Source organism: Pterocles gutturalis, unplaced genomic scaffold (assembly GCF_000699245.1).
Source record: "Pterocles gutturalis isolate BGI_N339 unplaced genomic scaffold, ASM69924v1 scaffold27482, whole genome shotgun sequence".
In the NCBI taxonomy this organism is placed as follows: Eukaryota; Metazoa; Chordata; class Aves; order Pterocliformes; family Pteroclidae; genus Pterocles; species Pterocles gutturalis.
In genome coordinates, this window is record NW_010113610.1 from 7,109 (window position 1) to 23,388 (window position 16,280).

Sequence of the window (16,280 nt, forward strand, 5' to 3'; positions counted from 1 at the left end):
AATCACAGCCTGCCATTAGCAGCGCCTTCCAGCTCCCCCACGGCACAGTGCGGATGCGGTGCTGCGCTGCCCACAGTCACACTGAGAATTCCAGGCTGTCAGGCAAACCAACAAGTCAGATTTGAACCCACAGGCACCGTGAAATGTCACTGTGCAGCTCTGGGAGTCCCCACGGACTGGAGCAGCGAGTGCAGCCAGCACTCTTGGAAATCTCACCCCTCATTTACTTTGCTCTTCCGTATTGCAGCCGGCCACCAGCTACACCTAGCTGTTCTCTGGCAGAGCTCCTCAGGTGCACACAGCACCGCTTTTGCATGGGTGGCAGAAGAATGCATGGCTACAATTCACAGCCATAAACAGAGACAGGATTTGTATTTAATTTTTTAATAAATACACTTTACATTAAAGAAAAAGGCCTTCAATTTGCAGTTTCCACACAGAGGGCAAGAGGGAGGCGGGGAAAAAAAAAAAGATTAAAAAACTTGAACCACAAAGGGCAGAGGTGAGAAAGGGGGCTCAAATTTCAATCCCAGACCCCCATGTCTTTAGGAATACCAGGCTCTGACTAGGCCAAGCCAGGATTTCAGCCTCCCATTATAGCTGGTATCACAGCGAGAATCTCTGCTTTACACAGCCTGTATGTTCAGTTACCAGACACCCTGGGGCTCTTCCCTGGAGGACAGAAGCATCTGAAACACACTGGCGGACTAGGAGGTGTTAACACCTGTTGCTTACCTTTTTTTAAAAATAAAATCATATTTAAAATAAAAAATATTCTCACTCCTCCACAATTTTAGAAACCATGATCCTCTTATTTCACTTAGTAGTTGCATAAAAATGCCTCTTCTTTTAATTTTAAACAATTTTTCTCCCCCAAACCTACCCCATGGTAACAAGGTACTACAGGAATACAAAGTTCATCCCCTCTTGACTAGAACACCTGCCTTTTTTTTTTCCTTTTTGTTTTATATAAAACTATTTCTGTTCTTTAGGAAAGAACTTTATACAAAGAAAATATATTGTGAAATATCTTCAGAAGTTTCCTTGAAGAGGAGAGTCATCTCAGCCTAAAATAAAAATAAAAAAAAAAAAAGGCAGAGAGAAAAGAGGCCTAACCCCAGGTCTCTTTATTGTAGAGCCTTGGACTTAGCCCCGAGCCTCAAACTGACTCAAACCAACACAGCGGATGGGCTGGAGTTCCTCAGGTTTTCCCAGGAGAAAATGGGTTGGGGTGCTCAGAATCGGTTTCCAATTTGGTCTCCGGTCTTCTGCTGGGAAGGGAGCGTCTCCTCCTGCCAACACCCCGCCTGGCAGTCACTCCTCACTCATTCAGAGACAGGATTATGTCGTCCTCCAAGTCTGAATTATCTGAGCTGTCGGCTGAAAAGGAGACATGTAGGTTACATTTGGTTTGTGGAAGAACACAGCTGTCAGGGCTGCTAAGCAAGGCAACATGCATAGTTACAAGAGATAGCCACCACCTGCTAAAGGCCAGCAGCTCCCCAGCAATGACGGAGGCAGCTAGCACCATTAGTGCATTTCAAATCAATCAAAAGCAGTTAGCAAATCTGCACCAGAGCTTGCTTTCCCTGGTAAGACAGAAGGTCAAGAGAAGAGCAGCTTTACCAAATGCAGTTTCTATTAGCTGGCAGGTTTTTTTCCCCATGGCAAGATGGGGAGGAGGACACCAGCACTAAGTTACCAGCACGTGAGCTGCCTGCACGACTTACTGGGCACATCTTAGTGCAACAGCTCTTCATGCTGGGGGCTGGCCAGATCTGGCAGTCATTCCTCACAGCTGTTATTTGAAAGCAAGCTTGGCAGTTCCACCAACCTGATGTGGTGAAGCATGGCTCTGTATTATGTGCATGGGGCTAATTCATTACGCAGCGAGTTAGACCCAGACTTTTCTCAGTACTAGCTTCTCACTAGCCTGTCCCTCCCCTCTGTGAGCACAGCAGGAGACCTCCCCCAGCAATCCATCCATTCACAACTAGAACCTTCCTCTAGCAACCCGAAGGTTTCTGTAATTAATTTAACTACATGGCACTCATTAAAGGTGACATGAAATTGTGCTCTTCCGGGTTTTCTTCATTGTGCTACAGAACGAAGACATGAAAGGATTTGCCAGAAGCAATTACACACACACTTGCTTTTTATCTTAAAACATAAGATCTCTCCTCCCTCAGTTGTGCAAGAGGGAAGTAGTAGCAGCTCTGGCAGCAAGAGTTCTCCTGCCTTACCTTTGAGGTGACATTGGCTCTTTTTCTTATGTGAATTCATTGGATGCTGCAGTTAACTAGGTGTTAAAAACAGTTAAAAAAAAAAAAAAAGACACCAAAACTTCCTCTTAGCCATCTCAGTTATACTGGATCTCTAAAATGCCTGTCAAGGTAAGCAAGGCCTTTTGGAAGGTTCACCCCTTCTCAGATGCTTTCCTTAGGAAAAAAAAAAAACAAACAACACGGGCAAGAGGCAGAGGGCACAAACACTTCCCCCAACCCTCCTCCCTGAAGATCAGCCAGCTACCCTTCCACTGCAATCAGCAAGGGATGCCCAGTCTCACCATCCATCGTACTGAGCCTAAGCTGGGGGTCAATGCTCCCAGAACAGCTACAGACACGTAAGGGTAGTTGGAAAACACCAGCCAGTGCTGCAGCAGCTACACTTACGCAGTAAGAGGGAAAGAAGCACAAGCAAGATAACAATCCAGAAACTCTGGAGAAGAAGAGAAGATGAAAAAGTTGGGGTATTTTTAAAACACCAGAGGAAAACTTTGAAAAGGGAACTCCTAACTCTTTATTCTCCAGTCTACCACACAACCTTGAAGCTCCATGTCTATAAGTAAAGCTGATGGCAGGTAACTGCTTGGCAGAAGATTATGGACCTGCCTGGAAGTTGCCATTTTCGATTACAGAAGAAAAGAAGAAACAAGAGTCAGCCATGCTACTGGTGAGAATTCCCATATACTTCTTCCATCCTATGTCACACGTGCATTTCAAAAAGGACACTCCACTGGCCCAGGAACAAGCTCTTGAGGTATCTCCACAATGCATAAACCGCTTTGGACAAGACAAACAGATCCATGTCCCCAGGGTGGTGATAAAGGAGAAGGAAAACAACTTTATACTTAAAAGGTTCTCTGTGGATTATTCCTGAAAAGGAAACAAAACCTCTTCTAAAGCACAAGGAACCAAAACCTCTCACACCCCTAGTTTAATTTTCTTTGCATTACTTTGTTTTGAAGCACACCCACTGTATGTTATGGAGGTTCATCCAAAATACAGCAGGGGTCAGTAGGAAGTGCTCTAAATATATCCCCATGCCTCAGATCTGTACTTTACAACAGTGTTAGTGCCCTTACATCTTTTAATTCTGGAACGCAGCATAAGCAAAGGAGAGGGAAAATACAATTGCTCTTGCTGGGTGAAAAACAAAAGCAAGCCAGATGAAGTCACAGAGAAGCCACCACAAACCCCACTCATCAAACCCTGCACAAGGACCATGCATACATCAACCTGGCAGAGCTGCACTCCCTGCTTTATGTTCCCAAAGATGCTGCTAAGCAACCTAACAGCCACAAGATGGGCTCACTGCAGCTCCACAGCAACACCAGACCAAAGTTCTGATCAAACGGTTCTATCCATAAACACTGTACAGATGTGGCCATTTCATAACACGCAGTGCTCTACAGAGCACCTAGTTTTCTTAGAGGAAAAGTTATTGGAATGGGCTGAGCTTCCCTTCCATTCTGCCCCTTGGGCAATTCCAGTTACAGCACTCTGCGTGCTCTCTTAATAGCTTCTGGCCCTACACCCCTGAGGAAACAGAAGTGGAGTTGTGTCAGGAAGGTCCTGTCAGCTACTGGGACAAGCAGAAGTTATCTGCAATCCCAAAATGTTGAACTGCAATATGCTATTAATGAATTTGAGCTATGTAAATGTCCTATATGGCCCTGCATTGTATACCTTCTACCTTCAAGAGAACAGCAGACTGACCCCACAGAGAACTCTGGCAACCTGATGTGGTCACATCCTTAAAAATGACTGAGATGCACTCTAACAGAAAAGAGGGATGTGAATGAGTCTGCCAGCCACATCAGTGCCAAAAGAGAGGCCTGGCATGCTTAATCCTCCAGCGCATTGTCAGAGAAGATTGATTCCCACCTCGGTTCTCACATTAATCTTCTATCACTGCAGGACTTCAAGCACCTTGCACACTGTGATTACTTTGCCTTACTAACCTTTTAACTTAAGGTAACTGCACTATGCCCACAGAACAGCTTGGAAATTAAAAAGGACTAAGTGGCTTGGCCACGCATACTCAAAATTGCATTGCAAGAAAAGGGGACAGAATCTGGTGTCATAAATCCCAAGCCTGATGCTATCCTACTCACCTCTTTCTTGTAAAGCCTTTTTCCAAATTGAATTGCTACATTAAAAAGTTCAGAACTTATTTTCTTATACATACACGCACACACATTTTGTTAACTTTTAAAATCTCTATTTGTGGAATGCCAGAAAAACAATTTAAATTCTATCCCAAAAGTTATGTTAGCTTCAGAACAGTCTGAAAAAGAAGCAAAATCAGAAACGCCATGTTGGTTTTGCACTTTAAGCAATTACAAAAGAGAAAGAAGAGCACCAAGGATGCTTCTTTGTCCTTACAGGTAGAAATAAGGCAGAGAAGACAGGTGAGGTAACAGTTCAACCAGTGTTCCCTTGAAGGGCAGGACAGTCAAGCAATCAAAGCTTCTTCACATGGAGTTTCTTGGCCTGCCAAGTTCTCACACACACGCCTGGGAGCACTTGAAGAAAGGAGATACCTTCCTTTCCACTCAGATAAAAGCTGTCTTTACCGACAGACTTTTTTGAGAGGCCACAGGTGAACAAGCATGATGACCTATGCCTTTCATACCAGCGAGGGGGAAAGTCAGCTAAGTCATTTCAGGGAAGACTTAGATGTTGCATATTTGTCAGGACATTAAACAGAAGACAAGGTCACCTGTGGTCACCAAGCTGGGCGCACACTTACTGTCTCCAAGAATCAGCTCGACTTCCTCATCAGCATCGGAATCTTCATCCTCACCCTCCTCTCCCTCTTCCAGGAGGTTGGCAAGCTCCTCATCATCGGAGGGAGAAAAGTCATTTTCTCCATCCTCACCAGCATTCTCGTTGTTCTCATCCTCCTCCAGCTCAGCCTCCAGCAGCTGGTCTGTATCTAGTTCATCAAGGTCATCTGTATCATCATCATCTTCATCATCATCTTCTTCCTCTTGCTCTTCTTCCTCCTAGAAAGACAGCAAAAACAGTCCATTGCAGACATTAAAACAAATGTAAAATGGAATAAGAGTAATTGAAGAAAGCATACCTATAGTTTTCACTTCTCCCCATATGCAGACATCACATGTTATAGACATGTTCCCATGACCCATATAAACACCTTCTCTCCACCACTACAGAACATGACACATGCTACATCATTTGCAGGCCTGCAAAGTCTTATCTACAAAATGCTGGTGCAACACAAGTACTACTGGCTCAAGCTCCTCTCCAATGCTGGCCATCAACATGTGTCACCATAATGCACTCTGGAGAAGGTCATGCAATAAGACCCGTTAATCCATGGCTTTGTTGCTAGTCTTGTACAAACTGCTTTAGTTGCAACTGGACCAAAACCTCTACTTGGCATCAAACAGCATGCAGCGTGGATGTTCTGTCTCAGTCATTCCTGATTTAGATGAGATGTAAAATGCAGGGAAAGATGCTATTAGCCTAAACCAATCCCTGAATCACTCAGTTTCAGACAACAGAACTGTTTACAGCAGCTCAGAAGTGTCATCTTTGGCATTTACCTGTGGCTCAAGATCTTTATCAAACCGTAAGAATTTGTATTCAAGTAAACAAATTTCTCATTGTACAGATCAAATACAGAAATCCATGTCTAGCAGATAAACCTGAGTGGGAAGAAGCTGTTAGTCATATCGTTCTTCCAGACAAACGAGAGGCCAAAAAGTGCCATCACAAGCCAAGCTCCACAAAGTCTTCAAGACTCAAAGAAAGGGTTCAGTATACCTGCACATCTCAGAGTCACACCCTTCTCTAACAGAATGCTCTCATGTGGCAGAAAGGCAGCCCTCAAGTCATTCAGTCTTAATTGCTCCTTTGTTTTGGGAGGAAACACATTTTGCAAAATTATGAAGCAGGTAAGATAGATATTTAACAACCCACTTCAAGGGTTAGTTCGGTCCTCAAGCTCACAACACTCACACTGTGCTGTTTAGACTGCTGCATTTTCAGGTCTAAAAGGACAAAGGAAAAGAGACCTTACTGTCATCTCCCCAACCTACTGTTTCTTCAGTCAGTGCTATAAAAAAATCCACCACACCCACACAAATCCAACATCTGTCATAGGCAAAAGAAACAATGGATGCCAAAAAGCCTGGGCAAATTTTATTGTTTCTTCACTTACAAAAGGCAGCCAAGTCTCCTCTACTGACCAGAAGTGCAGCGTTATTTAAATGGAGATTACAGTATAAACCCACTGGTTTGCTACATAGTTTTCTTTCTGAAAGAGCCTGTATTAAGTATAAAATTAAAGCAACCTGCATTAAAGCCTATGCTTATTTTAGGCAATTACAAACTTTACTTCAAGTCAATGAGGCCTTGAGCAAACAGACATTGCTTTTTGAATTGTATACACACTGGGAGAGGAAATACCTTACCTGCAGTTCACAGTTTTAAACTGCAGTGCCATAGTTAGTGTAATTTTCCATAAGATATATTGAATTGAATATAAAAGCTTTTGCCTGAATAACTCTTGCTTTTGTTCTATGCAGTATCTGCAGAAAGACCAATGTCTTAAACTTTATTACTCTATTCAGAAGTTAAAAAAATATCTATCCCACAATGACTTAAAAGAAAATGTCAAAAGTACTTAATTCGATTGTGTTTCACATTTAATGTATTTATTGGAAATTGAAATACTATTTTATCAACATTTTAATTCAATCTTCAGGCAAGGCACATATAGCAATATCATCCTTCAAATACAGGATGAAATGAAATATAGTTGTGTAAAGTTAAAGATTTATTCTGGCTGACAAGATAAGTGCCAAATTACACAGAAAGGGTGTATATTTAGCTGCAAATTAACTTTGAAGGATTGTGCCAACCAGTGAGGAAAAAATCCTTTCTGAACATACAAACAATAACAGAAGACTGGAGACTGAAATCACCTTTCCAGTTGAAATTACTTTATCTGAAGGAGGCGATTAGAATCAGGCCATACTCATTTAAAAAACACTTAAGAACAGTAAGATGAGGTCTAAATTATACTTGTCCCTCGTAAATCAGAAAAAAAAAAGCATGAAAACCACGCTACAAGAAGTCACACGTGCATGTGTCAGAGAGAACACGACCCGCGCACAGTGCACATCCTTACCGAACTGAGTGAGCGACACAGAGCACAGTTCAAGAGAAGTGATCTTAAGCAATGAAAAACCTGTATCTTGTCATGTTTTACAGAACACTAACAGGAACTTGGGAGATGTGGTGCCTCTGCTAAGTAACGTGTGAATTAATTCTGCATTAGCTTCCGAACAATCTCCAAGCACAAACCTCTGCAGGCACACTGCAGTACTCCAGAAGGACAAGGCTTGCACGTATGTGGCGAGATCTCTCTCAAGAAAGCACACTGAGCTTCCGCACTCAAAACCAATCTGTGGGACATACAGCTCAGAAAGATTCCACCTGGGATCTCCTCACACCTAACACTACCATGTGTAAGTGATATCCAGTCTGTTAATGCATATCTAGGCTGTATCCTCATCAGACACCAGCACTGTCTCACACAAGGGATCCACAGACAGATAAAAATGCCATGTCTTCCCCAGCGACTCAACAGTATGCTTGTATAAGAGCAATGACAAAAGTCCTTGTGCAATGTCACAAGGGAAGACAGGCAGAACAGTTATCCCAAACCATATCAGGATTTGTGAAGGAAAAACCTGCAAAAGCAAGTTCCTACCTACTCAACAGTAGTTCCCAAGAGCTTTGGGCAATGACCCAGGTGCTGCTAGAAAAAAGAACCAGTGTGCACATCTATGCAAAACAAGCACACACCTGTGCTTATCTTCCTCAATGGAGTAAACCAATCCACAGAACCCACGGACCAGCACACTCCACAAGACCAATATCAAGGCATTCCAATACCAATTCCAATATCAAGGTATTGTTTTAGCCATCACTAACTCATTTAGATACCTAAAGATACTCTTCTATTCAGATTGTTCTCTGTAAAAGCTGCTTAGATCAGATCTTCAACTGTTCATGGAGACCTCAACATTCCTCCTCTGCTTCCTTAGAAAATATTCTCTTCCCTCTCCAACAGAAGCCACTTCACAGCTGCTAGTTATCTCTACAGAAGGCATGAGGGTAGTACTGTACAATCACAAACTGACCATCTCGTAACCTTCCCTCTGTAAAATGTTTTACTTCACTATCAGCACTGACTCACTGCCTGGTATTTCTGTGTGCCTGCTCTACAGCCAGGTGCACTATCACTACAACACAGCCAGACCACAACCCTACCTTCCTACGTCATTCATGGAAGAGTACAAACAATCCCAGTCTGAGGCAATGATAGAGGTGAAAAGAAAAAAATCTAATGGTCCCTTTTAAATAGAGTAGGCAGCACCAGAGGAACATGATGGAGCTCAGCTTTTGAATTAAGGATGTCACATTGCTACTCATTCTAGTTACACTGTGATTCAGGTATATTAATTCATTGTAGATACATAAATTTAGGATTAATTCAAGGGAGCTTTACCTTGATAGATACCAAGAATAGAACCGTTTAAAGCAGACTACCCACTGACCCCTAATGAGACTCAAATGTGTAATTATATATTATACAGATATGTATTAATTTTGTTGTTATATATTATAGCCAACATGAACACTAGGGGTTTGCTGTGTTATCTTCACACTACTGTACCAGTGTTACTCTCCTTCGCCTCAAGTGTACACAGATGTCACTACATAGCAGCTGCAATGCAGACGTCATTATGGTACCAACATACCTGGATGACCAACTCTTCCTGCTCTTCAAAAACTGCATTGCAATTATAATAAAGGAATTTTAATCTAGGAAACACCCACCCTGTTTCCTGCACAAAATGGCTTCCTGGCCCCACATCTCTGCATAAATACTTACGGTGCTGATGCACCTCAGTTAAAGCAAAACAGCTGCAAAAATAAGGCAATGAACAAAGACAAAGCTGACAATTTAAAGTGAACAAAATCTCAGAATGTAAGTCAGTTATGCATAGTATCATCACTTAGACACAGTATCATCACTTATACACTTTAGACAAGTATAAAGGATGTAGGAACTGCCAGTTCTTCTAGGGTAAAACTGCAAAATGGGACAATTAATCTAAACGTGCATCTTAGAGAAATCTCTCAACACTCACTAACTCAAAATTCACTAATTCATTTACAAAATAACACATAAATGGCTTCACCACACAGTCTATGACCCTGAAACTACTTTGGGGATGATTAAGAGGGAAAAAGTGATTCACATCAGCTTTTTAACATCCCTGCATACAGGGAGATTTACAGAGATGTAATAGCACAAGAAAAGCTGGACATTCACTCACAGCACCAGAAAAATTGATTACACAGTAAAGGATCATCTCAAAGCAAATTACTGGTAACTTACCTCTACTACCAGTTTGTGATCTTATGTAAAGATTCAGCAAGCCGAGAAGATTTGGTTCAATTAATTTATCTTTTATCTACAAAGGAAAAAACTAAACAACATCCCCTAAAGAAATGACATATATAGGGGTGGCAGCACTGCAACAAAAAATGTTTGACCTAATTCTCCATGTTGCCAGTATTTACAGCTTGTTCAGAGCTTAGTAAATACCCTTTGCTCTTGTTCAAGTGTTATGTTTTTGCTTCCATGTTGTTCTTTGATGCACGTTTGCACACACTTCATATATGGACTTTCATCATCATCTTAAGACTTTCTTACTGTTCCCCTTTACCTATTCATTTTGCACAAAAAATATTCACAAAATGTGTCTTTTGGGGTAGTACAGGTTATTTATACTTAACATACTCACCCGTGTTCATCTTTCAAAAAATGTTCAAAGGCCCAGGAAAACCCCACTATTTCACTTACTCAAACTCTGATGCAAAATACATGTTAACCAGGCAGACCTTTGATTTTTTGTTTTAACATCTTCCTGCGCTGTATTTTAACACTAAATCAGTGTATGTATAAAGTGCTTTCAGGAAATATGGCTTACAGCACTGCAGACCTGCAGCATATAAAAATATACCAGCTTGCTTTAGAAGGACTCTTAAGACTTTTCATTTCTTTATGTTTCTTGAATCAAAAAAATTTTTATGACCAGATGAACAGAATTTGAGACTTCTCAACTGCAGATTACATAATCTCTCAAATTTACACCAGGCTGGCTGTTAGCTGCCAAGAGAATATCTCACAGGTCTTTTTCAGTTGTTGATATTAGGTTTGGAAACCTTAACTGAGTTTTGAGATTTACAGGTCACTTAATTTTTTTGCTTATTTGACATGGTTTCAGCTGTTACAAAAGGCTTCATTTTTTCATCTAACACCTCATACACTTTTTCTTCCTCTACTAGGAGTTGATTCACAGTTCTGAGCAAGTATTTATGTCAATAGATCTGTGACAAACTTCCTCTTTTACTGCTCTATGAACTGTCCATCTGTCAATCTCACAGCTGCTCCTTCCCGAGCCCCATGCTCACCTCCTATCATCACTTCCAAATCAACACCTCTCATCTGCAGATGCTTTCGAGCAACAGTCCCTTCCTCTGAAAACACAATCTCTACTGCACCTCTCTGTTTGAATCATGCTGTATTATATTACTCTGCTCTAGCCATTATTACTCTACTCTAACTGTTCTTATTTTAATCTATGAGGCTGCCTTTTCTCTACCTGCAAAACAGTTAATCAAATGTCAGTGAAGCTTTTCCCACTTTTTCAAATATTTCAGCTCATATTTAATTAACTTCTGTCTATTTGTAGCTAAGTCTAATCATCTGCTGGTAAACATCTGCGTCTATAAACTGTTTATTTTCTCTAGTCTTTTTTTTCTTTTTTTTTGGTAAAGAAATTAATGTTTCCCAGAGTCTCATTATTGTGGTCAATTTATTTGCTTTTGCAAGAAACCACTTACTAGTTTACTTTTTCCTCCCTTTCATCCTCCTCCCCCAAGTTTCTCCTAGAGAAATGCAAACTCACTCTTAGTAATCTGCTCTGTTCCAAATTATCAGTATTATTTTAATTACTACCTATTTCCAGCATGAGAAGGGGCTTTGCTTTCGTAAAAAAGAACATTTGATCATGGTTCAAATACATGTTCACTGAGGAATGCTTCACTCCAGAGGAATATGTCTCCCCTTGTTTCAGTAATTCATCTTTCTCCACAGACAACCCCCTTGTCATATCTTCTGACAACTGTTCTCTTTGCTATGCAATTCTCAGGAGCTACAATGTCTGGTTTTCAGTCACTTAGGAGTTTCTATCCAATTCCTCCCCCACCCACTTCTTAACACTCTGAACAATGGGCAGTGGAAAAAGCTTAAATATAGCCAGTCTTCTAAGGGATCAAGCATGTAAGGAATTTTACATCCTAGATTACCTAGTCTTCATCCTTCCCCTCAGCTAGCAAGCCCAAACTCCCTTCCTGTTCATACCATTAAATCCATTCACCTCCTCACACTACAGGGCTGCATCTACTTTTACCTTCTTGGCTACTTCAACACTAGAATTTCTACTTCTTCATAGCCATTAATGAGGTCAGAGAGCTAAAACCATAGAAGCCTGGGAATGTGCAGAAGTTACTCAATGTAACAAGCAAGGAATCTTACCATAGGCTTCTATGCAGATGTAGGTATGTGCAGATTTAATACAGGACACAGCACACAGCATACAGTATGTCCCAGAGGCAAAACACGGAGTGAAGAAATAAAAAAGCAGTTATTCTTTTAGTCTATGTAAGTAGGTTTAGCTTGTCTAACAATGACTACTTACCTGTGATGAATGAAAAGGCATCCATGACACAGATAAACATAAACTTTAACGTAATCGGGCCTCTATTGGATTGGCATGTTCAACTGGGACTCTTTTGACCAAGATTCTGGTTTTGCCTGTGAAATGTTTTCACTGGAACATGGACTGTATGTACCTGATAATGATCAAACTCCAGAGTCATTGTCCTCTTTGAGGCATGTGCAAGTCGTCATTTCACAGTTGATATATTCCCTAATGCTAGGGATAGATATGTTCTAATGTGACTATTACATTCTCTGTGCTGTAGGGCTCAGAAATAATATAGGGAGTTCAGAACTAGGTGTAATTTATGAATCTGCTTCTCTTCCTTCCTCTCACTGATCTCACACTCTCACTCATAAAAATTAGCCTGTTCATTAATTACATGACAAAAAACAATAGCGTGTAAAGGAATTCCAAAATTTGTCGGGTAAATTAACTCTTCCTCTATGGATGGGAATTCATTCCCTTATTTTCTCAAGTTTCTGACTGACATGTCTCAACACAGCTGAGGCAGCTTTTATTTTCTTAGATCCTAACTACTCTGTGAATTCTAGAAAGATGTGTTAGGTGAGAGGAAGTCAACCTTTGATTTCTGTCACTGAATAGGCAGAACATGCTTTTATCTCTGATAAAGCTATTTTACTCCATAATACTGGGTCTAGCCTTCTGAAAACTCCAATCACTTTTCCCTTTCCAAGAATTTCCACTGTTTGCACTAATTGACAGCCAGTGAAACTAGATTTTAAAACAGCAGAACAGGCTGAAGCAGTCCCAGTTATTTGCTACTACCTAAAAATGAGGTAAGAAGTACAGGTACTGGGAACTATTTTTTTTAAATATCTGTTTTGGAGCATGCCTGTTCAAGATGTGTCTTACATAAACAAGTCTTTGATGCAAACCATTCTATACTTAGCCTCCTCAGCTGCAACTAAGTTCAACAATTCCTACTAAGGTGTTCAACAAACACTTGTATATTATTATCAGTTGAGACATTTGTCTGAAAATACTTGCTGCCACTATTATACTGTAAACCATTTCAGCTCAACCAAGGTTTCAAAACAAACCATAGCTTCAAATGTTACAGGAACAGCTCCTGAAAAACTAAGGGTCCCTGATGACATAACTTATTCTAGGCAGCTTGTAGCACCACTATGGTCTGACGGTTCTCAAATAGATGTGTCCATATGGATTAAGGTTTGTGGTTCTTTCCCCCCCCAGGAAATAAGTATCCACATGAAAACAAACCTGTACCAAACCAACAGTAATAGAAGTACAGTAGAATTGCTGTTGCAGGCAGACAGGGGGAGAGCCCTAAAATAAAAGTAGACACTGAGGTCACAAAGACCACATAGAAAGCTGAGGAAAAACATTCTCCATCCTGGCTAAACCACATGTTAGAATAGTGATTGTCTTTAGAGTCTTTATTACCTTGTCACCAAAGCTTTCATTTCACATTACCTAGAATTTTCTAAGCCAATGCAAAAAGACAAATTACACACCTACCATCACCATTTGGATAGCCCAGAAGCACTGCAGGATAATTAACAGTTCTTCAGTTCTGGCAAAAGAAGTAGAACACACTTTATAGGACAGGGACAGCTAGGTGTGGCAATCTGCTGCTGAAGCCATACATCTCTCTGATCATGACAATAACTGAGAATACTACTTGAGCCTCACAGATCCAACATCATCCACATCACGTACCACAGAGAGGAAAAAACAGGCCTTAAAGAACTAATATGAAAAGAAAAACTAAAATAAAGAGGTAAAAACGCACAGACTGAAAAATCCCATAACCCACTTAGAAGATCACGCTATCCAGACTTAATTTGCACAGTTCTGAGCCTAGTCTGTGGTCAGCCAGTTCCCTTGGGTTTAGCTTTTTTGATCACTTAATATTTCTGAAGTCTCCTTTTCTAGCCCATAGCAACTGCCATGTGCCGTTTCTAGGCCAGATCAGTACGTTTGCTCTCCTTTGCACCATGTCTTCTGAAATTCCTGGTCTGTCTCACAGGAAGACAGTAGATTACTGTGTGAAACAAGGAATACTAACCAGACAAGAAAGAGAAATAAATAAGAACTAAACAAGCTAACAAGCAAAAGATAGCCCAGCATCTGTACCAGTAGCTCAGTACCCATGTTATTTTTGTGGTCTGACTCTGAAGGAGTGTATCAAAACAGCAGCAAATACAGGAGGAAGAGGAGGAGGATTTTGCTGAGGGACTGAAGAATAAGAAACTCTGCCCATTTCCCCATAGATTGAACACAGCCTTGCAAATAAATACTTGTAAATGAGACTGTCTGATGGATCTGTTTAGATACTCACCCAGCAGTGAAATAATACACAAAACTCATGAAAGTTCAAGGCAGGAATACTAGTATTTTTGGAGTAAAACATCCAACAAAAAAAAGCTCACAAACCGGCTCTTGCTAAGCACATCACCTCTTCACTTTCCCTCAGTTACCATAGTATGTACAGACCACAGGGTATCAATATCCCTTTGTTCTGTTTAACAAGGCTTGCAGCCCTGGATTACTGGCCCTAACTAGAAAAGGCAGCTTTCCAAAGATCTCATGTGAAAGGCTAGTATAACAGCCAAGGAAGACTCCAGCTACAGTGATGCCAACCGTACCCTGGGCAGCATCAAAAGTTCAAGGCTAATGTGTTCAAGGCCAGGCTGGATGAGGCTTTGAGCAACCTGGGCTAGTGGGAGGTGTCCCTGCCCATGGCAGGGGGTGGAACTCAGTGATCCCTTCCAGTGGTCCCTTCCAGCCCAAACCATTCTGTGATTCTATGATTCTGTTCAAGTATTTCACACAAAACCATAAACATTTACTGCAGCAGTACTACACACAAGCCAGCTAAGTCATCCGTTGTTTAATTTGAGGGTAATTTATGTAACAGGTCAGTTGATTTTACAAGGCTTGGTTTGAGAAAGGGGGAGTAATACAGTTGTTTTGTTTCTTCACTCAAATACAAGAAGAAATTGAAAGGTATCTATATGCCAAAAGCCCCTGGCTAGGTTCATTTTACGGACTTTCAGTCTTTTGCTTTTCAAAAGCCTGTCACTGAGCTGTCAGTTGACACTTGTCAAAACTGACATGATGAGGCATCACAATTTAAAGTAAAAAATGTCAGGCAGATATTTTTCTCCACAGTCCTTAACTTATCTCAAGCACAATTTTTAAAGCAATTCTATTCTGCATCACAGGACTTCCAAGCAAGGCTTGCCCATCAAACATGCTTCTACTTGAGTACTTATTATTTTCTCTACAGGCAAAAATATGTACTCATGGATCCACATAGATCATATACACATATATATATATATATATATGCATAAATTCAAGCTGTGAACATACAGGGGCCAAACAGACTAATATCTGCTCTACAAATCTTGACCAGAGATAGCAGATTAATGTTGATTCACATGGATTTCCTCCCACACCATTTTAATTAAAAAGATCAGAAAGCATCTTCTTCTAGCCAGAAGGTATTTTAGAGTATCTGTGAGAAGTCCCAACAAGTTTGAAAGTTTATTTCCAGTTTTTCAGTCTAAATCACAGAAACTAACTAGGCAAATGGTAAACACTTAGATATGCGTGAGCATACGTATACACAGAAAACCCCTGTTCTTCAGGAAACACATTACTCTTGCTGGCCTTAACAGACAAGTGTGCCAGAGAGATTCCGTCTTTATTCTGGAAAACCTCTACTCATTCTAGCTCAATGTTGGATGTCTCTATGGAGACAAAAGCTATGTTTTGTAAACCTAAGAACAAACCTGGAGGAACAGCAGTAAACAGCTACAGGTCAGAAAACAAGGGGTTTAGTTTATGTTTTGTAAATATATATGGATGGAATTGAATTTGGGTTGCTAAGTGTTGTTTATATTAAAACCAAATATCTTTTATTAAAGAAACTTGATTGCAACCATCCCTAAAAGGTGCTGTCTAGGGAACATCTATACACCCCAGAAATGAAGACCATAAAAAGCAGTGATTATGCAATACCAACTAGTCACTCTCAGCTTGCAAATCAATCCCGGAGCAGCTCTGTTTGAATACTCATAAGCTTTACAGAAAAGCTTTTAGCATACTTAAAATCTACCTGGGGCCACCTCCGTTTGTTAGACAGGAAGCATCCCCAGCCGCATTTGATGGC

The 16,280-nt window shown here is 40.8% G+C and overlaps 1 protein-coding gene across 1 annotated transcript in view; it reads right to left on the reverse strand.

The window, feature by feature from the left end:
* Positions 1–973: 973 nt before the first annotated feature.
* The window catches only part of VPRBP (Vpr (HIV-1) binding protein), a 43,222-nt gene continuing 27,915 nt past the window's right edge, over positions 974–16,280 (reverse strand). Inside the window, exons 22-23 of the mRNA XM_010074574.1 lie at positions 5,035–5,290; positions 974–1,380 (exon numbers count right to left, since the gene is read on the reverse strand). Coding sequence (XP_010072876.1) covers positions 1,322–1,380; positions 5,035–5,290 — 315 coding nt within the window. The 3' untranslated portion in view covers positions 974–1,321. The remainder of the gene's footprint in view (positions 1,381–5,034; positions 5,291–16,280) is intronic.